At 39.3% G+C, this 24,937-nt stretch overlaps 3 protein-coding genes across 4 annotated transcripts; 1 reads left to right on the top strand and 2 right to left on the bottom strand.

Annotated features, from left to right (window-relative positions):
* Window positions 1–126: 126 nt before the first annotated feature.
* Window positions 127–4,061, top strand: idi1 (isopentenyl-diphosphate delta isomerase 1). The gene is made up of 7 exons (XM_061666664.1): window positions 127–241; window positions 1,387–1,555; window positions 2,133–2,305; window positions 2,395–2,487; window positions 2,576–2,706; window positions 2,785–2,889; window positions 3,453–4,061. Exons 2-7 carry the CDS (start codon window positions 1,401–1,403, stop codon window positions 3,663–3,665), a joined length of 870 nt encoding a protein of 289 aa, XP_061522648.1. The 5' UTR covers window positions 127–241; window positions 1,387–1,400; the 3' UTR covers window positions 3,666–4,061.
* A 221-nt stretch (window positions 4,062–4,282) lies between these two features.
* Window positions 4,283–14,451, bottom strand: LOC133396307 (copine-3-like). 2 transcript variants are annotated; one of them, XM_061666015.1, is made up of 17 exons: window positions 14,295–14,451; window positions 13,647–13,791; window positions 12,351–12,530; window positions 11,735–11,809; window positions 11,569–11,640; window positions 11,403–11,483; window positions 10,536–10,625; window positions 9,650–9,748; window positions 9,086–9,172; window positions 8,934–8,993; window positions 8,704–8,837; window positions 8,485–8,539; window positions 8,370–8,421; window positions 8,151–8,284; window positions 7,376–7,612; window positions 6,263–6,375; window positions 5,112–5,202 (listed from the first exon to the last, which is right to left on the bottom strand). In XM_061666015.1, the coding sequence occupies exons 2-16, from the start codon at window positions 13,776–13,778 to the stop codon at window positions 6,265–6,267; spliced, it is 1,599 nt and encodes a 532-aa protein (XP_061521999.1). In that variant the 5' UTR covers window positions 13,779–13,791; window positions 14,295–14,451; the 3' UTR covers window positions 5,112–5,202; window positions 6,263–6,264. The 2 variants fall into 2 exon arrangements, with proteins under 2 accessions (XP_061521998.1, XP_061521999.1); XM_061666014.1 differs by lacking the exon at window positions 6,263–6,375 and having other exon boundaries at window positions 4,283–5,202.
* A 407-nt stretch (window positions 14,452–14,858) lies between these two features.
* On the bottom strand, window positions 14,859–24,752 carry LOC133396397 (copine-3-like). The gene is given in 17 exon segments (XM_061666222.1): window positions 14,859–16,326; window positions 16,423–16,659; window positions 16,797–16,930; window positions 17,857–17,908; window positions 18,018–18,072; window positions 18,419–18,552; window positions 18,655–18,714; window positions 19,387–19,473; window positions 19,898–19,996; window positions 21,569–21,658; window positions 21,762–21,842; window positions 22,111–22,182; window positions 22,264–22,317; window positions 22,319–22,339; window positions 22,463–22,645; window positions 23,393–23,580; window positions 24,232–24,752. Coding segments are annotated over 16 exon segments (1,626 nt in total). The 5' UTR covers window positions 23,552–23,580; window positions 24,232–24,752; the 3' UTR covers window positions 14,859–16,218.
* Between the last annotated feature and the right edge of the window lie 185 nt (window positions 24,753–24,937).

Raw genomic sequence — 24,937 nt, 5'->3', positions numbered from 1 at the left:
TGCAAAAATTACTTCCGTATTACGCATTTTGTGTTTGGTACTACGCCCACCAATGAGCTGTCACGCCGCTATTTCAGCGGCCAATAGAAAAGCCGTGACGTCGCACGCAAGCCGCGTGGACTTGTAGTCGAGCGATTCATGTACAGTATTGCGCTGCGCTCTAAATGTCGTCGTAAGCGAAGGCGAAAGTCATAATAACAGACGCAGCGGATTCACTGTCCAACACAACAGATAGGACAAAGTAAGTCTTTTTTTTTCATTTTTCTTGAACGGTCTATGTAGCGCAGACAATCAACATACTTGAGTTGTCAGCTGCGTGGGTGGAGCGGGCCACGCATGTGCTGTGGTCCGATGGCGTGTGTGACGAACAGTGTTGATGGTAAAACCAGAACAGAGGATCCGGGAACGGAATAACATCTCGCTCATGTCTGCGAGACTTTGAAAATGAAACAACACTTAACCAGAGGTGTCGACAATTTCACACTCTGAAATTTTTGAAACACAAATTCAACTCTTTTTTTAAAGTAAAATTTAAAAGGACAGACTTGGTTAACACTGTGAACTGACTACCAAAAATATACAAAATTAGCTGGTGACAACAACAAAACAAAACACACCTTAACTGTATGTGGTTGTTGGATTTTTTTCAGATTACACAAGGATTTTTTTTAACACCAGAAGATGGTGGTTATTAGGTTGGCATAAGACACAATGCATTCCCCATGAATCATTCTTGGACGCGACAATATTAAACAATTGTCATAAATAAGGTCATGGATGCGGGAATATCTCGTTTCTCCCAATCTGGGGGTCACCATTGTTCCACTTTAGAAATTCTCAAGAACTGAATTTACCTATTGAGCGTATTTTGACAAAGTAAGAAGTAGAGTTTACAGATATCTTTTTTTTTTCAAATGTAGGGAATTAAAAAAAAGAAGAAATTAATCATTAATAAATAAGTAAATAAATACATTTCTCGCTTGCAGTTCTCTATGTAAATGAAAAGTGTCGTTGATTCAAGAAGTTTTTTGTTTGTTTGTTTGTTTGTTTGTTTGTTTGGTTTTTTGCCACTCCCAGTTGAAGTTCACTGTTACAAAAGAGAATTAAACGCTGTATATATATAAACAAAATGTTCAGCTAAAGCAAATCATTTCCTCTGATAGCCCAATGCTAAATTATAATGTAATACGCGTAGAAGGGCTAACGGGAATTAGCATATGTGTTTTGGTAATTGTAACCCATCAAACAAACTGGTACTTTAACGCGAACGATGAACCGAGATATAGTGGGGCGACACTGTAAATGGAATGTTATAATCCGGTTTGTAGATCTCCAGTCCATGTTTTCCTCGCAGCCGACGTTCAAGTGTATCTAATTGGTTTGCAGCTTTCGGTCACACGATGGTGCGGGTGTTGTGGGCGGTGCTACGGACGGTGACCTCACAAGGAGCAGCCGCGTGGAAAACAAACATACCTGCTGGCGCGGCAGGCTGTAATCTATCTTGGAGCGGAGCGTCTCCCCAAGCGGTCGTTACACGCTTCCGAGCTCTATCCAGGTAAGTTTTTTGGGCCCTCAGGCCTCTTTTATGTTGCTATAAATCAGAACAAATCTGCTTTATCTGAGCCTGTACTCCAACCAAGAGCTTTGCTACATTCCTATTATGAACGTACACATGTCGCCTTGTATTCGACGTAACTACATAAAACGAGCGTACTTGCTACCATTGTGGGAGCATTAAAGTGGGAAGTTCACTAGTTTATACAGGTTATTTGTCGCCTATGTCAAAAAAACAAAGACATAGCATAGGGGATAACAGTACATTTGTTGTTTATTTGAAATGTTCAGCGAACCCCCGTTTATCACCGGGGATATGTTCAATACCTACCAGCCATAGTTGGAAATGCGCGATATACAGGGATATCAGAACGATTTAAAAAAAAAATAATAATAATAATATTTTTTTTTTAGTGTTACCTCTCCCGCATGCTTTAATCACATTCATCCATATTAAAACATCCCTTTGAGGAAACAAAAATACTTGCTGGCACAGTTGTCCAAGTAGGAGGCAAACATGCCTTTTGCAAGGTGCTTAGGTTTGTGTAAAGTACAGTAAGTGACTCCGTTTTGTGCAGCGACGTGCGGCGACAGCAGTGTTCGGCCAGAATGCCCGAGATAACCACAGACCACCTGGATGAGAAGCAGGTGCAGTTGCTGGCAGAGATGTGCATCCTCATCGACGAGAACGACCAACGGATCGGCGCCGACACAAAGAAAAACTGCCACCTCAACGCCAACATCGATAAAGGTGAATTGTTCCCTACTTTTACACCCTTCTTGCAACTTGGATATACTTCTCACCATTTAGTTGGTATCTGACTAACTTTCTACGGCCAGGTTTATTACACAGAGCGTTTAGCGTCTTCATTTTTAACAGTGAAGAGAAGCTCCTCTTACAACAGCGGTCCGATGCCAAAATCACTTTTCCGGGTAAGTAGCACATTTTTAAATGGTGTGACTCTGCACACAAGATTTGTTTCTGTGGTTCGTAGCGTATTATACGGTGTCTGTTTTGCAGGCTGTTTCACAAACACATGCTGCAGTCACCCTTTACACACGGACGGTGAGCTGGAGGAGAAAGACGCTATCGGAGTGAGGAGAGCTGCTCAGAGGAGACTCAACGCTGAACTGGGTATCCCCGTAGAACAGGTAAAGTCTGGGAGACTGAGAGAAAAGATTAAGGTGTATATCTGATCCCCCCCCCTTCACTCTCCTGTTGGTGGGAAGGTAACTCCAGATGAAATGGCATATCTAACAAGAATCCATTACAAAGCCCAGTCCGATGGTGTTTGGGGAGAACATGAGATTGACTACATCCTCTTCGTGCAGAAGGTAGTAGCACTGAAATATGAAGTCCTGTTAGGTTGTCAAACAAAGTACTCAGTGATTTGACCAAAAACTGGACTGTTTGGTGAAATAATGCATTTGCAAATAATCGCTATTACACAAATGTACAGCGTTCCCTCGCTATATTGCGGTTTACTTATTGGAGATTCAGTGCATTGCTGATTTTTTTTTAATGTTCAGATTGCGCATAATTCGACATTAGGTGATTTTGAATGTATGCTGTAATTTGTTTGTGGTAAAATAAACACTTCCTCGCCCAAAACATTTAAAAAAATAAATAAAACACATTACAAGGAATAAAATAGTGACATAACAATATACAGTACTTCTGTGCATAACTGAATGTTAAAGAGTTTAAAAGGATGTTAGATGTTAATAAGAGTGTGGGGAAGGTTAATAAAGCTTAAAACAATGTGGTCGCTACTTTGCAGATTTCACCTAATGCGGGGTGGTCCGAAACCTAACCCCTGCAATAAATAAGGGATTACTGTATAGCTATCAGAACTCTGTTCGTAATCATTGACAATATATATTTTTTGTCTCTGAAGGATGTAGAGTTGAGCCCGGACGACAATGAAATCAAAAGCTACTGTTATGTTAGCAAAGAAGAACTACGGCAAATGCTGGAGAAGGCCAAGCGTAAAGAACTGGCGATCACTCCCTGGTTTCAGCTAATCGCAGAGACTTTCCTCTTCAAATGGTGGGACAATTTGCAGAACCTTAAACAGTTCATGGATCACACGAACATCCACCGCATGTAATCACTAACTACAATCGAGTTGTATCTCCCTGCCATTTGAGACTTTTGTTTTGGTCTTGACTGAACCAGCAAGCGCCATTTCTTTAGAGCGCATGTGTTACCACGTGAAGTTCATAGCTCAAAGATGCTTTGTATGCAGAGTGGACAAGAGGTGATTGTATAGAAATTGAAAGGTTAATTAGTCGTATAACAAGGTAATGAACTCTAAAAAGCTTCACAATGTATTAACATACAAAGTTGTGGATAACAATCATGAGAATAGCCTATTTTTCTATCGTAAATAAAATCATGGAGATGCTTGATCAAATGTAATTACTGTATTGTACATAAATATTGTCGCCAAGTACTGAACGCAAGTTTTTCTGTACACTTTTACATTAAAGCGATGTGGCTTCTTGCGAGAGAGATTCGTTTGGGTATTTTTGTTCTCCCCGTGCTTGTGTGGGTTTTCTCCGGGTACTCCGGCTTCCTTCCACAATCCAAAAATATGCTTCTTAGGTTAACTGAAGACTAGATGGTCCTTTTTCATGTGTGATTGGCTGGTTCCAGCTCACCCATGACATAACCTTATTTTACACCCGTATACACATATGGATGACCATGAAACACAAAAAGGTGTAGAATTGTCTTCTCATTTTATTTAAAATAAACAGCTCTACTGTATATTAATACTGATGCCAATTATTTATGTTAGTAGTGTGGCGATAATTATCTAATAAGTTGTTCTAATCGGTGGTGCTTTTCTGTTCTGCAAAAAGTAAACAGCAGGCACAAAAAGAATCCAAAATAAACTGACATTTTTACATCTTAAATTGCTTTGAGAAATATATCATACTATACGGTATGTGCAGGGTTTTGGCATTTCAGTGAAAAAAAATGACTTTGTAAAAGCAAAGCAATGGCTTACATTTATGCAATGCAATAATCCTTGTGCAAAAATCAGCAATGTAAAAATCTATTTAATTACAGGAGGATGTGAACGAGTCCACGAACGGCAGGATAATCAATGCCTCAAACTATTCAATCACTACTAACTCTGTTACACGTTAAACACAAGACTGACTTGTAAAACTTAATGTTGATAAAAAGAACCTCTACTACAGATTAAACAAACAGCAGCAGTTGCAATGAGCCTATATAGACTTGAAGGGAACATGGTAAATTGACTTATTTATACACGAATAGTTGTGTCTGCCCACTCATCAAGTGTGAAACTGGTCAAAAGTCAATCTTTAGTAAGCTGCCTGAAAATGTGTCTGTAAATTACGGGGGGGAAAAAGCATAATTCTTTGCTTTGTAAAGAGTGTGACTGGTCAATAATTTGGAGTGCTTGCTCTTTCTGTTTTATCACAGGGTAGAAAGATGGTATTGTGTGATGATGTGGGATCCAGTTGATTTTTGCAGCAACATCAGATGGCTTCTGCAGGCTTTGCAACAGGATTGGTGTTGGGTGGACTCCGCTTCATGGTATTGCAAAACTCCACAAGCTGACCTGGAACTTCGGCCAACACACTCTTTGCCAATGCTTCTTTTGGAGCCTGTGATAATGAGGACAGATTTGGCATGAAGGAAAACGCCAAAAGATTGAATAATTACAAAATGAAGGAGATGACAGGATAGGAACTGATGTGGACAAAGACAGAAAAAACTAATTGATCTGACTTTTAACCTCCACACTAAAAAACAGTAGTGCGCATTTAACATGAATCAGAATGTTACAAATAAGTGCGTCTAATTTACTTTTTACTGTGTTGAACATATCCATGACATGCATGACACCACGCAGACAATTTTCACACATATGCAGCAAAGAAGAGATGTCTGAGAAACTTGGCAGCTCAACGATGTTACACCCCAGTGGTTTCACTCGAGGGCACTTCAGCAGTGCTCAGAAAAGAGACTACATCTTGGTGGGGATTTGCGTGTGTGTGTTGGCAAAGGGATTCAACCCAAGTGGTTAAGGACTCGGCGACTTCCTGGTGTATGAAAGTAGAATCTTCCTTTAATTGTGGTCTAACCACAATAACAATCTTTTTTTTCCCACACAGACCAAATGAAACTTGCGATGGGTGTAAAAAGGTATATGAAGAGGCTGTGGAAAGCAGTTTGAGCACCTACTCAAAAGCCTTGCTATCCAGCTTCGAGTCCATGTACTAGTACACTCTTTGTCCTCACTAGTCCGATAATTCAGCACACTATCAGAATGAGAAGTGATGGGTTTTTTTTCCTATTACTTGGGCCACTTCTGGCCTACAAGTATGCAATTAAACCTTACTTGTAAGCTACTGTTATGCAGCAGTAACTACTAGTAACACCAAAATGCTCAAATTCTACCTCATTTTTAGTCGTCCTAGTATGCCAAGGTGTCTGTCCTAGTAGTATACAGAAATGTCATACTGTTTTAATGCTTCATTCTACAAGTGCTCTGAATTGTCTTACTAGTGAGGACAATAAGCGTCTCAAGATGAATATCAAGGATGTCGAATAAATGCTCAAATGGCTTTCAATAAGATGCATGCTATGGGTCACTTGAGCAATGAGTTATTTAGTAAGGCAGAAAACAACATGGGAGGGCTTAAGACCAAATATGTGGGGTACCCCTATGAAGAACTGGGTTCGTGGGGAGGCTTCAGTTTGAATAACCCAAAGAAGGTTGCCACTTGTTGAGGTAACTCTGCCAGTACGCTTTGTGAAAGAGCCTGGCTGGGTGCCTGCAGAGACATAAGGCACACAGATGGGCGACGTTGAAAGGGCTTTTCCAGTGTGTCATGGAAAAGCATACAGTTTTAAAGGGGACATATTATGGAAAATTGACTTCTTACTGTTTGTATAAAAAATAGATGGGTGTGCCTGCACACCTATCGAGTATGAAATTAAATAACCTTTAGATATCTGCCTATTTTAAGCGAGCCGTTCTGCATTTCTCCCCCAGTGGACACGGAACTGGACGATCGCAAACAAATTACATTCGACACCTAACCCTCTCATGTATACCAATTCACTGCAACAGAAAAAAACTATCCCTGGCCTTATTGGGAAACATTTTGAAGCGCCACCTGTTATTTTATTGAACCACAAACAATATGGCCTGATTGTCAAGGGAAATGCGGCTTGCCCTTGGCACTGGAAGCTAAATTTCTCCATCCATGGATAATACAAAGAGGGCAAAGGGCAAGAAGAATACAAGAAATACAAAGAGGGCAAAGGGCAAGAATAGAGCCCAACATTTTCATGATGAGGGGGCATTTTTCCATCTTGTCACCAGGCAAGATAATGATCAAACATCCTTTGCAAATTTCTCCAGGATGCATCTGAAGATATTCTAGCCCCATTGCAATAATTCTTGACCTTTTGGGTATTTTGAGGAAAGCCCGCACAGAAATGCTAGTGGAACACTTGGGAACTGTTAAACAGTGGGAAATAATGGATTATATGTCTCCTTTAAAGCAGTGAATTAGTAAATTAACAGCTTGAGCCGAAAAAAAAAATCTAATGAAAGTAACCAATATGCGATTGGCTGGCAACCAGTTCAGGGTGTACCCCGCCTCCCGCCCGATGATAGCTGGGATAGGCTCCAGCACGCCCACGACCCTAGTGAGGAGAAGCGGCTCGGAAAATGGATGGATGGAAGTAACCAATACAAAAAAAGTAACCACTCACAAACTGAGTTCATACAGTATGATGCAGTATTGAAAAGGTGTTTTGACTTACATTCTGAAACTGCCTAAATGGAACGAATTGGACAATGTCTCGCATTGCAGGCTCGCCAGTCAGAGAGCGAAGACACCCGTCGTCTCCGTCCAGGAACTCCATAGCCGTGAAGTCTGCTCCGCCCACTCCGACGATGATGATGGACATGGGCAGACGTGAGGCGTTGACGATGGCATTCCGTGTGTGATCCATGTCAGTGATCACGCCATCGGTGATGATGAGCAGCACAAAGTATTGCTTCAGGGAGGACAAAAGGCAACAGTTACTGTGAAAAGCTGTTTCAGCATTTATTCAATATACTTGATATCCGGCTTAAGGTCCATGTACTAGTTCACTCTTTGTCCTCCCTAGTAAGACAATTGAGTGCACTAGTAAAATGAGTGTCTTAAATGTTTTTGTTTTTTTTAATGACTGCAATCCAGCACTGTATGACATTTTTGCACACTGGTAGGACAACAACTATGTCTAAGGACAAAGACTCAGGTCCTGGACATCCTGTGGCACTCAAGAGCAAAAAAAATTATAATAATAATCACAATTGTTACCGAAAATATGCTGATATTTTGCCCCTCCTGTAGCTAAATAAGATAATCAACATTTTAGCCAAATAAGATAATCAACATACTAGAAAGGCATCAGTATGATGCAGTTCAATTCAACACCATTACAAAGTATTAATTTAATGTTTGAAGGGGTCAGAAGAACATTGTGTTTTGACATAATAAAGAAATCACCTTATTGTATGTATAAGAAAAGAAGGGAGGCAGGCACTCACAGATGCAGTGTTCTGCTGCAGGGCTTGCTTTGCAAAGCACGCGACATGGTTGATGATTGGTGAGAAGTTTGTGGGACCGTAAAGTTTGACTTGGGGAAGGCAAACCCTGTAGGCCTCCACTATCCCTTCAACACCTTCACACCAAAAACACAATGACAGCGAAAGGATCAACTCATAACCGAACGAAGTCCTGGAATGTCAAGAAGTCTTTTAGCATACCTGCGCAGATTGGATTTGTGGGATTGAAATTGAGTGGAAACTCATGAGAAACCTGTTAAAGAAATGTCATCAGAAAACTAACGTTTACATAGCTCACTCAGAAAAATAGTCATACCTGCCATGTTGGGGGGATCTGGGCACCAAAGCCAAAGGCAGGAAACATCTTGTCACTACACAGGAGAGACAAACACCAAGACATGTTAATGATGCCACTTGTGTCAAAGATAAATTGTTTCCATATATTCCAAATGGGCCATGGGTGGGAGGAATGAATCTAAATTCTAAGTCGAACAGCTTATCTCATACATCATTGTGTTTTACGTATCACAAATACCTGTCATAGTCCTGAATGACGTTGCCCACTGACCAAATAGCAGAGAGGTACTCGTTCACTCCCTGTGGACTGATGTAATGCAGAGACTGAGGAGACCTTGGATCCCCATTGGAACCAGTGAAGTCTATTGCCACCTGTCAGGTTATTAAAGGAATAAATTGGGCTGTGGAAATAAGTAGTTGAAAATACAGAGGACATATAGTTTTTGTTTGGGTGGGGGGGAGACTCACAGTAAAGTTGAGTTGACAACCCCCCATAACATAATCCAGGAATGTGTACTCTTTGACCACCTTCAAGGTTACATGAAAATCTGTGTTACAACGATTAATTAACAAATAATTAGCACAGAAAAACTCACAAAATCACAGCAGTGTATATATACCTGACAATGCTTCACGCTCACAACACCAGAGTTCTTGTAGCCTTTCTTCTTTTGTTTCTTTTTACTGTTGATGCATTCAAATTCCGCCTGAGGAGAAAACCAAGTTATCATTTCACACCACACACTTGAGGAGAAATGACATTAGCCCCATTGATAATAGTTTCATTGCTATTGTTTAGCATTATGTACCACAATTATCGCTACACTGGTACTGCTTTTGCGATGGCCATTGATGTCTTATTACAACCCCCACACTGTCTGTCTCTTAATGTAATTTAATTGGTTCAGAGAAGATGGTGGCCCCACACTCATTCTTGTTTCTACTACGTTAACGTTAGCATGTGTTTATTTTTGTCATTACTAGTAGTTGTATATCCTCAAATGGCTGAAGAAGTAATAGAAATAATACCTGCCAGTGGAAATGCATCAATAGCAAGTAGAGTTGAGATTGATTTTACTGTTTTGTTCCACTATGATTAAAAATGAAGTGCGTTTACTTTAATTGAGCTGTTAGGCCATTTAAACGAGGGAAAGACATATGCATACTGTACTAAGTGCTCATACCGGAGAAGTGCGTGATGCCTCCTGAAGACGCTTCATTGTGGTCTCAAAAGTCCCGATAAGATCATGCGAGCCATCATTGTCATAATCAAAGCAGTCAACCTGGAGAAAAGAGAAAAAAAAACAAAAAAACAATGACATTGCGGACTAGACAAATGTCAACAATTCACAAAGGCTAACAAGTGCAGCAGCGCTTTTAAGGATTGCTCCACCCAAAATGCCTAAAAACACAATTGTGTAAATTCCTGCAGTTTTCATGATAATTACACTCTGTAATAGCTAATGATAATAATGGTACAAAAGTATACTTTAGACATTTGAGTGAAACAGTACTTTAAAGGTGCTTTAGCACAAAAGGACATGCACGCATGAGTGACAGCAATACACATGTATTGTTGAAGTTGATATCAAATATACACACACATATATATATATATATACAAAAAAAGGTATCAGACAAATCTATGTGTTGGATGAAAGAAATTTAAGAGAACAAAAGTGTATTTTCTATCTAATCTAGTCACACTTCACCCATATACAGTAAATCATGTTAAGATGACCAAAAACAAACATGATGCTCTGGATAACTCACTTGTCCTGTATGCTTGGAAACAGCTTCCTTCCTTACATGCTCGCTTTGAAGTTAAAAGAATATGTGTCATCAGGCCTGCACTAAATACACTAACCAGGTCATCAAGTCTGCCATGTGACAGATAGGGCCAGCAAAATGTGGAAACAATTTCATGTCTATTCATGGGAAGGTTGTGATTGTACGATGACACCATAAAATGTAACTAAACCAATCCAGAAGATTAACATTCAACTGAGGAGTTCAATATTTTTTTTTTGTTTTTTTGTTGTTAAGAAAATAGCAAATAAAAGTAGGTACTTTTATAGGTTTCTCGATGTCTCCTCCGCAAAGAGATTGTAGGGGAATTCGGAAGGGTCTCCATGTAGGATTCAAGTTGTTCTTCACCACCTAAGGACAGAACAAATAAAAATTATCATTGCAGCATTGCAGCCTACAAGATCAAATATGTACAGTATATTCTCCCAATTTGTATAGAATTTAACTGGACAATTTTAAAATATCAACCTTATCCATGTAGTTTAATGAAATAATTCATTTGAAAGGTTTCGCTGATTGCGAGATCCATCAATCCATCCATTGTCTTTACCGCTTGTCCTCGCTAGGGTCGTGGGCTGCTGGAGCCTATCCCACCTATCTTCGGGCAGGAGGCGGGGTACACCCTGAACCGGTCGCCAGCCAATCGCAGGGCACATAGAAACAAACAACCATTCGCACTCACATTCACACCGACGGGCAATTTTAGAGTCCTCAATCAACCTACAACGCATGTTTTTGGGATGTGGGAGGAAACCGGAGTGCCTGGAGAAAACCCACGCAGGCACGGGGAGAACATGCAAACACCACACAGGCGGGGCTGGGGATTCGAACCCCGGTCCTCAGAACTGTGAGGCAGATGCGCTAACCAGTCGTCCATCGTGCCTGATTGTGAGATGTCAGGCTGATTTACCAGCTATTAAACTAATTACACAAATAGCCGAGCCATCATGGCCTTTATTTTTTTTCCCTTTTTGTGAGGTCATTTTGATTAAACAAAGGAAGTTTAAATAAATGTCTTCTTTTTACAGTATATGCATGTTGCTGGAAAAAGAGAAATTGAGTATTGGATTCATTAATGGCATTCATTGCACTAAAAGACCACAACTATGCGCTTGTAGTTTGCTCTACCTCTGTCCTGTGAGCCAGTTGCCATCCAGTTTCTGTCTGCTTGTAGAATTCGAGATATGGGTCAGACTTCCCAAAGAAATCCTGTAAATTAAGTAAAAGATGCAATTTAAAATGATACAATCTAAAATGAGAAAATCTGCATATTAATCTCAGCTCTCCCAAATACCTTGTTATCCAGTTTCCTTGCCTCCACTTCAAAATTTGCCACCCTGTTATCTTTAATTTCTTCAGCACTGATCTACAGGAGGATGTACAAGGAATTGAGCAACAGTGTGGAGCAAATTCAGTCTACAATGAAGCAACACTCATGAAACGCTCTCTCTATTACTCACCGTAATGGTCCCTTTTCCTGCAGGTGACTTGTTCTTCAAAACCAACGGCCTGGTCAGTTTTCTACTGGAGACAACCTGGATGTAATTTAAAGAGAAGTTAACAAACATTAGGGAAGAATTACGAAAATAAGATCGTTCTGCCAGACTAAAGCAAACAGTCATTTTGTGTATGCAGAGAGAAGCATTCACACTAGGAACAACACTGAAATAATTCAGTACATCCCCTTTGAGAAGTAAGCTGCTTTGCAACCATATTCCAGAGAACACAAGAACAGTTTAGCTGGAGATATATGTATTTGCCCATATCACCCACCACTATTTGGTTTAAATAAAAAATATTGCTATGAAACATTTCCCCAACAGAAAGAGTAAAATGTTGCAGTTTTTTTTTTTTTTTTGCAAAAACACTACACTTAAGAAAGCAGCTTCATCCTGGAACGCATATACAAATGTAATTTTCTATGGTGAAAAAAAAATAAATTAAAACCTACTGGCGATGGATGTGTGACATCAGTAATAACCATGATCATTAACATTTACTAATATATTACTAGAGAAAGAGGATATTCTTAAACTGCATGCACTGAGCGGAAGGCCTGCGTCGCGAAAACCTTACCTGGCCCAAGGTACACTCCAGTTCTCCTAAGAAGTCATCATCGCTCAGATCAATGGTCTTATTGTCAATATCATAAATCCCAAATTTCAATTTCTGCACCATCTCAAAGTAGTAGTCGATGACAAACTTTTTGGCAAACTTTGGGCAGAGGCAATTCTGGACTTTTTCTGTGCGTTCCACCTGTTGAGAAAGTTAAAATGGTATTACGTGCTGATTATAGATATATATATATTTTTTTTTGTTTGCATTTTCACTCAGTTAATTAGTTTTTAACATCTGATGGTGTAAACAAAGAAAAAAAAAAAGTCCTGTTACCCAGACAGGAATTAAAAAAAAAAATAATAATAATAATAATAATACATTCTGATTACTGATTAGCAAAACCGGTATTTCCATCTTAATGTTAATGATTACTAGTTTTCTGAAATGCTCAGTTGCAAAAAGAACATTAATAAACAGTGCTCGGCGGAGGACTGGTTAGCACATCTGCCTCACAGTTCTGAGGAACGGGGTTCGAATCCCGGCCCCACCTGTGTGGAGTTTGCATGTTTTCCCCGTGCCTGCGTGGGTTTTCTACAGGTACTCCGGTTTCCTCCCACATCCCAAAAACATGCCGGTTAGGTTAATTGAAGACTCTTAAATTGCCCATAGGTGTGAATGTGAGTCCGAATGGTTGTTTGTTTATGTGTGCCCTTTGAGTGGCTGGCGACCAGTTCAGGGTGTACCCTGCCTCTCGCCCGAAGATAGCTGTGATAGGGCGCGCCTGCGACCCTAGTGTGGATAAGCGGAACGGAAGATGAATGAATGAATAAACATTGCTCAACATAATTTAGTACACCCCCTTTGTCAAGTAAGCTGCTTTGTAACCATTTCTCAGTGAACACAAGAACAGTTTAGCTTTGCTATCTTGTACATACTTTCATTGGTGTACACTCATTTTGCAACATTATGTTGTGAGAAAAACAAATTATAAAAAAAATGGTGTGCACATTGACATCTCATTTGCAATCAATGGCGTGTATTCTGTATTTTAGTATGCTAAAGAAAAAACTGGTTCTCAAGAACATTTTCTAAATGCAGATGGTCCTCGGTTAACTAGTTCCATTCCTATCTATCCATCTTTCAAGGTGTACTCATTTGTGGTTACCATCGTAAATCCCATATTTTGTTTCTTAACATGTGTTGATCCACCTACCTGGTCTAGACTGAGCTTGTTCGGTACACAGATCAAAACCAAACCTCTCAAAATAACTACCTTCACAATTAATTGAATAAATGCAGATTCTTTCTACTAACCTCATACCACTGGGAATTCGAGGTGCTCATTAACAGCATGCACAGGGGGTCTGATTTGGATCCAATGTCTTTGTCCAAAAGATTATCACAGGAAATTGTTAACTCCACTTTTGTCACACACTGTGCTGCCATATCTGTTAGCAGGCTGGGATCAAAGGGCAGAGAAAAGGAGGCCATAACATTTAAAATCGAGCAGCGTAATAAATGCAACACAAAATGACCTATACGTGTACTCACGTTGACAATGTGTATGTACAATTATGTATGTAAGCTATGTGTAATAAACGGATGAACACAGACTACTTCAATAACGGTGTTTTTTCAAGGTACAGTACTAGTGAAGAAAAATGTCTGGTGGGCGTTCTGACACTTGAGCGAGAAGTATGTTTATTTGGCGGAAATTCGACTGAGTGGAGTTGAGTGACTCTCGACACTGTAGTCTTCGAATTACATAAAATACCTGAAACTACACGCAATTCGGCCTTAGTGTGCTAAACATATTATTGAATACTGTGAATACTTATGGGAAATGGAACACTACGGCCGCGTCGTTTCGCTAACGATCAGAAGCGACCAGGATCTTAAAACTAAGCTAGCCATTTTAGACGCTAACCAATTACTTTGAATAGGAGTTAATATTCGGCTTACCGTTAGAACAGTGAAACACGTCGCTCAACTCCACTCCAAGGATAATTGGATTTTTTTGTTAGGCGTGGCTAAAATACGCTTGAAGCTTTTCGGCAGTCGCCCCAGTGTCAACGACCACGTCTGCGGCGCATACACACTTTGCCACTGGTAGTGACTCCCGACGTCGAAGTTACGCCCACTAACAATATGACCACGCCTCTGGTGTACATTAAAATAATAATATGACCACGCCTCTGGTGTACATTAAAATAATAATGTGTATTGTGTTTTTGGGTCAGACTGAAAAAGGCGTGTCAAATATTGTAGAATCCATGAAAGTCGCTAGAAGGCGCTACAGGGCGTAATTCAAAATGCTGGTGTACGGTGGTGGTCCTCCTCTTTTTGTAAACCTGGCTGGGACCGGCATTTGCTGCACCAGTTGAGAATCCTTTGTGTAGCGTATGTAGACTGACAACCATACTGTCAGTCCCGATAGGCGACAGAAAAATTTAGTGAGGTTCATCATTTGGGTTAATGACACTTTATATACTCAGGATACAGGGGGGTGCCAGTTGCCAAGTTTGACAGCTCACATTACATGGAAAAATACAAATGCATGTTCATTTATGGGCGGAAATGATGTTGCAATTCAATTCAATAATAATACAAATTCATCCTCGTAACTTGTTCCAGAATCTTTTAATTTCATATACAATTGTTTAGTTGAAGTGATAAAATCAATTATTAATAAATACAAGCTATATAAGGCAATGAAAATTACAAATGATTTATAAATTAAATGAATAGAATGTGTTATATTTTCTTTCTTAACATTCACAAAAAATTTACCTTCAGAAGCAGTGATGTATAAGAAATGCCAACTCTGCAATGTAAAATTACTTCAGTACATTATGGTGCATAAACAATTCTTACAATAAGACTAGAAATAAAGTCAGAATACTGGCTTGTCCCTGCTGGCATTATACATAACATGACAATGTTTAGTGACCCTGCACTTTTGCTGTGAAACAGCATGTCCACATCAGTTGTTGCGAGAGGTAGGGGCAGCAAATCATTCGAAATCAGATGGATCTTTTATGAGATTATTGAAATGAAGTTGGAATCATCAATTCAGACTAAATTGCTTTCTGTTTGTATCTAAACAGAATCAGAGAGATTATTTGAAAAAAGAAAAACTGTGCTATTAGCGCAAACTGCTGTGTTGTAGTTTTTAGTCATATCCCCAAACATGAAACATCCAGTAACTTGTCTCATGCAAACAGTAGTGAGGTAACCCGGATTTGCAAGAATACCAACCCAACATGTCATATTTGTCTGGGGGAGAGAAAAAAAGCTATTGTGCTTAGTTATCCAAGCAGAAACAAAAAGTTGCAACATTGTGTTGCCTTTGATTTATGTGATGAATGATGATTACATCTATGAAATAGTGTTATCATCATCCTAATAAGTGTTATGTTACTTCTGTAATTGTTGCATATTTACAATTTGTTACCATATTAGTTTCGTTGATATTAGTTATAAAGACTAGGCCATCCATTCTTATTGAAATATGTCTGTTTGCATTAAAGACCATATTTTTAGTGGATATTTTCACCATGAAAACATGGGGGGTTCTAATTGATTCTGTATGGAGTGGAAACAGGCAGCTGATAGAGTAGAAGCAAATTGCTGACATAATGACCCATACTTTACAAAATATAGGAGGTAGATATTTTGAAGTGGGTCTGTAAACATTTACGTAGGCACATGGCTACTACGATATTTTGTTTATCAAGAAAATATCACTCAATTGACACTTAATATCAAAGACAGGATTTTAGTTGTTTTTTGGGTTTTTTTTAAATACAAGACATAGTGGTTTAACAGAGCAGGGAACCTCATTAGTGGTATAATTCTGCGCGAATAGTTACGCTCGATTACAATTCTAAGGACTGGGGTCACTGGGGGGCTTCAGGTCAAATAAATTGAAGAAGGAGGCCACTTGGTCAGGTAACTCAGCCAGTACGCTTTGGGCAAGGGCAGCAGCGCCTGCCTGAAATGAAAAGTAGAACATTCACATATTTGGCAATGTAAAAAGACAGCGAGGACAAAATACAGTGAAGTATTATTGAAGTTATATAGAACTTACATTTTTGAACTGTCTGAATGGAACAAACTGGACAATATCTCTCATGGCAGCTTCGCCTGCAGCTGAGCGCAAAAGTCCATCATCTCCATCCAAGAACTCCATGGCGCTGAAGTCTGCGCTGCCCACTCCCACGATAATGATGGACATGGGCAGACGCGAGGCTTTGACGATGGCATCGCGAGTCTGATCCATGTCCGTGATCACGCCGTCAGTGATGATGAGCAGCACAAAGTATTGCTGTGAATCATTTCCATAACGGAATGAGTAAAATGTGATTCTCAATTGCCAAGATTAAAGACAGAGCAAACGCCATGTTGTCTTTCTCAACTGCTTTATGCTAAAATTAAGACAGATTAAATTGATTTGACCCTCACAGAGGCAGTTTGCTGCTGTAAAGCCTGGCTGCCAAAACGAGCAACTTGGTTGATGACTGGAGAGAAGTTTGTAGGGCCGTAGAGCTTCACCTGCGGCAAACACTGCTGGTAGGCTTGGACAACACCTTCAATACCTTAAAACACACACAAAAGAAGAACAGTACATCACAAGTTTGTAGGCCCTAGAATCTACATGAAAGATCACGTTGACGTACCACCGGTTTGCCAACACCGTGGTTTGAACGTGTACACACCTGTTTGTATGGGCCTTATTCATGTGCCAGGTTCTATGCAATATTCTTAAAATACAGGTAACAGATGTGCTATTTCTCATGATAGTAAAACATCAGATCCCTTTTGATGTTCAGTAATAGGAAGCCAACATTGCATTAGATTGTGGTTTGCACACACGTTTCCTCATGTTTATCAAGTACATCAAGTGTGACAAAATACACAATGTATATTTGCACAGGTTTTTTTTTTTTGTGTGTATTTTCCAGGTGGGCAACGTTAGCACGACTGCCTCACAGTTCTGAGGACCGGGGTTCAAATCCCGGCCGTCTGTGTGGAGTTTGCATGTTCTCCCCGTGCCTGCGTGGGTTTTCTCCGGGTACTCCGGTTACCTCCCACATCCCAAAAACATGCGTGCAAGGTTGATTGAAGACTCTAAATTGGCTGAGGGGTGAATGTGAGTGCGAAGGTTGTTTGTTTATATGTGCCCTGCGATTGACTGGCGACCAGTTCAGGGTGTACCCGCCTCTTGCCCGAAGATAGCTGGGACAGGCTCCAGCACGCCCGCGACCCTAGTGAGGATAAGCGGTACAGAAAAGGGATGGATGGATGGATTTTCCAGATGGCAGGAATCCAAGAATAAAATAAGACTCCATCAGTCATGCCTGTACTGGTTGTCAAAGGTGTTACTATTTGTACCTGATACAATGTGCCCAACTAATGTTTCTTCTTTCTTGTATGTTTAACAGTCTTGTATTCAAGGCATTGATGATTGTTACGACATTTTCTGTGTTGATGTGTTAATCTATTAGCTTTAGATTTTCATTACCTTCACAAAATGGATTTGAAGGGTTGAAGTTGACGGCAAACTCATGGCTGACCTGGAACAAAAAAAAAACGACAAGAACTGAACAACAATTAATCTGATTCAATCCAATAGAAATGACTCGAATGAGTTTGATGTCTGCTAAAAGCAAGAACCAAAATCACCTGCCATGTAGGAGGGATCTGAGCGCCAAACCCCAAAACAGGGAACATCTTATCGCTTCACCAAAAAAAAAAAAAAAAAAAATTCAAAGGATTAGTTTAGTGAATTACAAAAGATTATAAATGGTTACACAACTAAGATCCCCCATGTCTCAAAATCCAATGAAGTCATCCATAACTGACTTCGGTCAAAAAGCAGACGACAACCTAGACTGGTCGCCAGGCAATCAGAGGGAACATGTAGAAACAGAAAACCAATTTACACTCCCATTCACAAAGTCACTGAGTGGGATTTGAACCAATGCTTCATGCACAGAATTCTACAATAATAACTGTTTTATTCCAAAAGTTGTTCTTCCCAGTGTGTACATACATTACAAGGACTCTTAGACATCCTCCTTTACCTGTCATAGTCTTGGATGATATTACCCACTGCCGTGATAGCCGAAAGGTAGTCATTATAGCCGTAAGGGTGGATGTAATGGAGGGACTGTGGAGACTTGGGATCCCCATTGGACCCTGTGAAGTCAATGGCGATCTGGCATAAACAGATAGATAAATAGAGGAGATTAGAAATATATTACTGGAGATGAATTATGTGTTGAAAAAAAATAAAAATAAATTTCAAATCTTTACTCACCGTGAAGTTAATCTGACAGCCACCAAATATGTAATCAAGGAATGTATACTCCTTCACAATCTGCAAAAGAATATTTGTGACAGAAAATAATGAGTTGTGCATCAAAAATATACAAATACACTACATGCTTGTTCATCAATTATATGAAAATTGGTCCAAACAGAAACTATTTTAATATTTTATATTTCCTTGGAGAAAAAGTTTAAAAAGGTGGTGTGTAAATAATTTAAATAGCCAGCTAACAGTGTTTCCCAACCTTTATAGTCAAGGCACATATTTCACAATGGAAAAATCCCACACAAAGCACCAAACAAAAATATCACAAAATGTATATTATGATGAAAAAATTACGACCTCTTCTAAAAGTACACATTTCTTTACGGTTTAGTAAGTCCGTAGTATGAACGAGAACATATGGCTACACAGGTTCCTTATGTGCTATGCCTTCTGTCATATCGTGGAAGAACATTTGTCACTTCTCCTGCCGTCGACAGATGAACAAAGATACTTTATTTGTAGTCAGTCATCATTTTCAGATCAGTTAAGTACAATTGGGTAATTTCACGCAGCACACCGAATGATCTCTCACGACACACTATTGTGTACATTGGTTGGGAACCACTGCTCTAACAGATTAATATATATATATATATATATATATATATATATAAATAGCAAATTAAGGAGAGAATTACTACACGTAGCTCAGAAAGAACAAACAACATTGAGTACCTTGCATTGCTTAATGACTATAATACCAGAGTTTTTGTAGCCTTTCTTGTTTTGCTTCTTCTTCCTGTCGATGCATTCAAACTCACCCTGAGGACGGAAAATAAATACAAATGTCCAGTTCAAATTCACTTCTAATTTATTTAACACAAAACTGGGTCTAGATCTGTCTAAATTGTCTATATCATGGGTGTACAATTTTATTTTCTTCTCCAAGGGGCACACATACAGAAAAAGCAGAGGATGCAGCGGCCAATTGGACAGTCTTCTAATTTATTCATTAACATGTTCAAACCAGTCAATCAGTGTCGGTAAAGATATGCTCAGCAATTCAAAAACAAATTTTAAATATGATTTATTAAAATATATGTATTTTTGAATATACCACAGGCTGATAAAGATGGGCGCCAGGCCGCAAATGTCCCCCTGGTTGTAATTTAGACACCCAGGGGCAAACATTCAGGTAAACTACCGGTAATAAGCTAATCATGTAGCAAGTGAGGGCAAAACTTACCGCATATGTTTGCAAAGCCTGCTGTATTTGGCTAAGTGTAGTCTGCAAGGATCCAATGAAGCTATGTGAGCCACTGCTGCTATAGTGGTAACAATCAACCTGGAAAGAGAGAGTGACAATCAGGAAGAGGTCAGTAAAAGACGTCAATTTCCACTAGGCAAAAAAAAAATATATATATATATTTTATTTTTTTTAAAGTCAGTAGTCAGCATATTACCAATTGAAACAGGTGAGACAAAATGCTCTGAACTGTTCTAACACAACTAACTCCTAAAATGCTCAGATTTAGCACACAGTAGCCAGATATCCTCTGTATCACCAGAGTTGGAAACATTGGAAAGAGTGGCATGAAGAGTTTCAAGAAAACCCTATGCCAGTCATAGAACACACAAATAGTCAACAAAGCAATTTAAAATGAATACATCTACATTGAGGTTAACTATATTTTTAAAAAATTAAATAAACACTAATTAACCCCTGGAAATGGGATGGAATGCCAATGTCCTTAACTACTATTTTGAACGTCGCCTTTAAGTCAAAGGACAAATGTGCATAGTTATAAACGCAAGATCGTTCTCAAAACTAGATCCATGACACAAGCAGATACAAAATACCATATTTGCTAGTGGATATGACTCAACTTCAGACAAGACCAGGGACCTCATTTGTCAAAGAGCGCATAGAGCAGGTTCAAAGTTCGTTCGTAGACAAGATTATGTCTGTTAAGTACAAAACAAATCTGTAATTATAAAACATGTAGGCACCCGAACCAAGAATATGTCACGACGTGGCACACTCAGTTACTGCTGTAATTACTGTTTTTCATTGTTTTGTATTTATGGATGAGAAGTATTTTTCATACAATATTTTTAGTGTTATTATGACTTTACTGCATTAGCATAGGTTACAGATTACAGCGCTTTCTGACTGTCCCCCTGTACACCACCTAATGAATAACATTGTGTAACAATTAATTTGAGCTAGTTTTTATCTCATCACAAGAATTTCCTTTGGAAATTTGGAAACAAGCCTGCTTTTCCCCAACATTATGTTATTTTAAAACCCAAAATCCTGAGAGCAAAGCAATACCAAGGACACAAGATTGTTGGTCCGGTTCTTTTAGTAGATACTGCAACCATCCATTTTCTTTAGACAAAGATGTATATGTGATGATTTTTGCATATCATACAACAAGACAATGGATCCTTCACACAAGACCACACAGGAAAGGGTACAGCAAAACTCACTTGCAATGTTGGCTGGAAATAACCTCTTCCTGCCAAGTGTGCTTTAACAGGGTTAGAGAGCGACAGCAAACGTAAAACACAAACATAAACTGAAGCTATAGTATTTATTTTTTTATAGTCAACATTACCAAACCCGAAGAAATGTATCGGGAGCAATTGTCAAATATATATTTAAATTTTTTGGGGGCAGTGAATTAGTTTTAAAAGTATTCATAAAACCTGAGGTCAAATACATTTGGTTTACTTGGTATACGTGGTATGGTATCTATTTGGATACCTTCTCTGTGTCAAAAAAATAAATAAAACGACTTTACCTACAACAGAAACATACATTATTAATATATCTCTGATGGTGGTAATCAACAATATGCAATTTTATCAATATATAATACATTATAAATATATAATATATAATTATCAATACCTTTATAGATTTCTCCACATCACCGCCACAGAGTGCCTGAATTGGGATTTGGAAAGGTCTCCATGCAGGGTTCAGATTGTATTTTACCACCTGCACAACCACACGAAGTACCATCCATCAGGCAAACACTCAAAAGGTCAATGTTCCAAAAACAACACACTCCAACTGCCAACGTCTGTGCCCAATTCTGTACCTCTGTCCTGTGAGCTAACAGCCATCCTGTTTCCGTCTCTTTGTAGAATTCCAAGAACGGGTCAGACTTGCTAAAAAAACTCTTGAAACAAAAATATGAAAGGCTGGTTAAACCTTGCAGTTCTGGAAGTTTTAAATCATGATGCACAATTTGCTACACAAATGTTACAAATGATAAACACGGACAATTTGGCTAAGCCTTTTTGCTCAAATGTTTTGAATCCTTGGTAAGAACCCAAACTTATTATACACTCGTCCTTGGGTGCAACATCAATTTAAGGATGCTATACATATTCATATGTAAACATTTGTTAATATTCCTTCAATATCCCTTCAACAAACATTAATACCTTCTTGTCTAGTTGTCTAGCTGCAACTTCAAGTCGCACCACCCTGTTGTCTGTTCTTTCTTCTGCACGTATCTATCAAATATGAAAAAAGCATCGTTTTGACTGAAATTATCTTCAAAATATAACACGAGCTCTCAGAATCTGAATAATCACAGTAATGGTTCCAGCTCCTGCAGGCCTCTTGTCCTTCATGACAAGTGGTTTTTTTTAGATTCCTCGAAGACACAACCTGGACAGGAAAAAAACAGTCACTACAAAAACTCCTAAAAAGTACTGCAGCACTTTTTTTTTTTTTTAATGCATTGCCATAATAGACAGAAAAAGGACTTGTAAAGCAGAAAGCGTTATATACCTGTCCCAATGTACATTCCAGTTCTCCCAAGAAGTCAGCGTTTAGCAGACTGCTGCTGACATTGTCGTCAATGTCGTACACTTCAAACCTCAACTTCTGGACCGTCTCAAAGTGGTAGTCAATGACAAATGTCTTGGAAAAATTGGGATTGAGGCAGTTCATGATTTTCTCTGTGCGACCAACCTACAACAAAAACAGATCTCAAACCTCTTTTTGTATTGTATATAGTTTGAAGCATATCATATATGTTATCAAATCGATAAGAACACAAAGAAGAATGACCTCCTTTCAGATAAGTTCCTAAACAGATACCAGACTGGGAACATTCAGGAGTAAATACAATAGAGGAATAAATACTAATATATGTTGATTTGAGTCAAAAGAGGGAAGTCAAGTTGTGTTTTTACTTACTTCCATTCCAACTGCAATTTTATGAATAGACAACAAAATGATACATGATTAATTATAGAACTTCATAATTGTTATCAGATTTTATCAATCCATCGTGGCCATGTGTTGCTTGGCAGAGTGCATAGGGTTCAATCATCCCCACCTCAATATCAAACGACAATTTAGAGTCTTCAGTTAATCTAACATGCATGTTTTTCAAATATGAGAGGAAGTCAGAGCCTGGATTCAAAGCCCCAACCTCAAAACTGTGAGGAGGACCACTCCCCCAAAGTGCTGCTCAGTACACTCAGGGCTCGAAGTTTATCGAGTCCCGATTGCTACTACTACTTCGAGCCCTGACACTGTTCAAATTAAATCAATTTGACAGTGTATGGGCGTGTATCGAAGTTATGGTAAAAGCAGCTGATTGGATAGAGCAAAACCGCAGGTATGGAAAAATTAAAAATCAAATAAATAAATAAAAAGTTCAGTGAGGGGAAATGGTACAATAACCAGAAAAGAACGAATTTGTGCACTGACCTCCACCCAGGTGGTTCCAGATGTGCTCATGTACATCACACACTGCGGGTCAGACTTTGAAAAGTAGTCCATGTCCATCAGATTCTCACAGGAGACACTCAGGGCCACCCTGGTCACACAGTCAGTCACCCCAGAACGGGGGGTTCCATCTCCCGCCATCCCGGCAAAACGTTTCACCTACGCAAGACCTGTCAGATATAAACAATGATCAGAACAGCACACTAAAATAATGTAAGACCTTCAACTCTTGAGTGTGAGCTGTTAAGCGCAGGCCTGGTGATAGACATCAGCAAAGATGAAAGCGCAAAGTAACATTCAGGCTCGAAGGTGGCTCAAGTTAGTGAGCCTGCGTGTGGAGTGCTTGGGCGTCAGCTGTAGCCGATAGACGCTCCTGAATGTGCATTCTGTTGCCGCTCGTGGTAATAAAGTGACCTAAGTACATCAGCGACTGTGTTGTCATAGTATTTATTTATTTATTTATTTATTTTTATGTGCAATTCAAGACTCAGGCTTTTGTATTTGAACCGTTGAACATATTCCAAGGGCATTAGTATGTTGCAGGTATGTGCTGAGTGATGTAGCATGGGGAGGCGGGGCAGTTTTAGCTGTAGTATCATCTTATTACAATTAGGCCTTATGCCTACTTCAGTATTGTATATAAATGTAATACAAACGTAATTATTTTACTCTTGTGTACGTGGGGTGAGTTTGTGTACCTTGCCTCTCACCTGGCTACACTGAGATCTCAGTGCCTAAGTTAAGACCTTAAAACTGGTCTAGGCTGTTAAATGTGGTCACAATTAAATGTTTTGGTGTGGCCTACTATATATGCTACTCACGAAATGGCGTTCCATGTCTCCACGCCACAGTAGTAGCAAAGGCAATGCGTGGGATCGTTAAAATAGCAAACGTTATTGTTATTTGTTATGATATTATGTGAATTGAGTCACCGTCTAATTGCCCAAAGCGGTCCCAATGCAAGAAGTCTATTCGACAAAAGCTGAATGCTGTAAAATAAACAACGACGGGTTCTGTAAACGGGCTGCTCCAAAGTTCAACTTCAATTATGTGTATCTGTGTCAAACTTTATTGGTGGCAGTATTTAACTCGGGTCCAGTTTCGTTTCAGCACCCTTTGTAACGGAATACGATGCTAGGCAGCCTGACAAGAAAAAAAAAATGCAATCAAATAAAATACTGATCAGTTAAATTCCGCTAATTTGAACACATTCTCGACAGCCACGGTTACGCCGTACACACCAGTACAATTGTTATCGCAATACGGTACGGTAATACCCAAACTGGTATTGTTGCAGCGAAAAATATAATTTATCGAACATTCATTTTGTTTTTTGCCTTTAACTCACGTCGCAGCGGAGGGAAGTCTAATATGTCTCGTGGGCGGTGCCCTGTACGCTCGTTTTTACACATAGGGTCACCCGTTTTACTCCACACGAGCAGAATCACTCTCGAATCCACGAGGATTTTCTTTTTCTTTTTTTAACGCAAGTACGTAAAAAGCCTGTTTAGCTAAAAACACAACAGT

This window comes from Phycodurus eques, chromosome 21 (genome assembly GCF_024500275.1).
Source record: "Phycodurus eques isolate BA_2022a chromosome 21, UOR_Pequ_1.1, whole genome shotgun sequence".
Taxonomy (NCBI): domain Eukaryota; kingdom Metazoa; phylum Chordata; class Actinopteri; order Syngnathiformes; family Syngnathidae; genus Phycodurus; species Phycodurus eques.
Note: the sequence above shows the minus strand (reverse complement) of the source record. Positions and strands in the feature narration are given on the sequence as shown.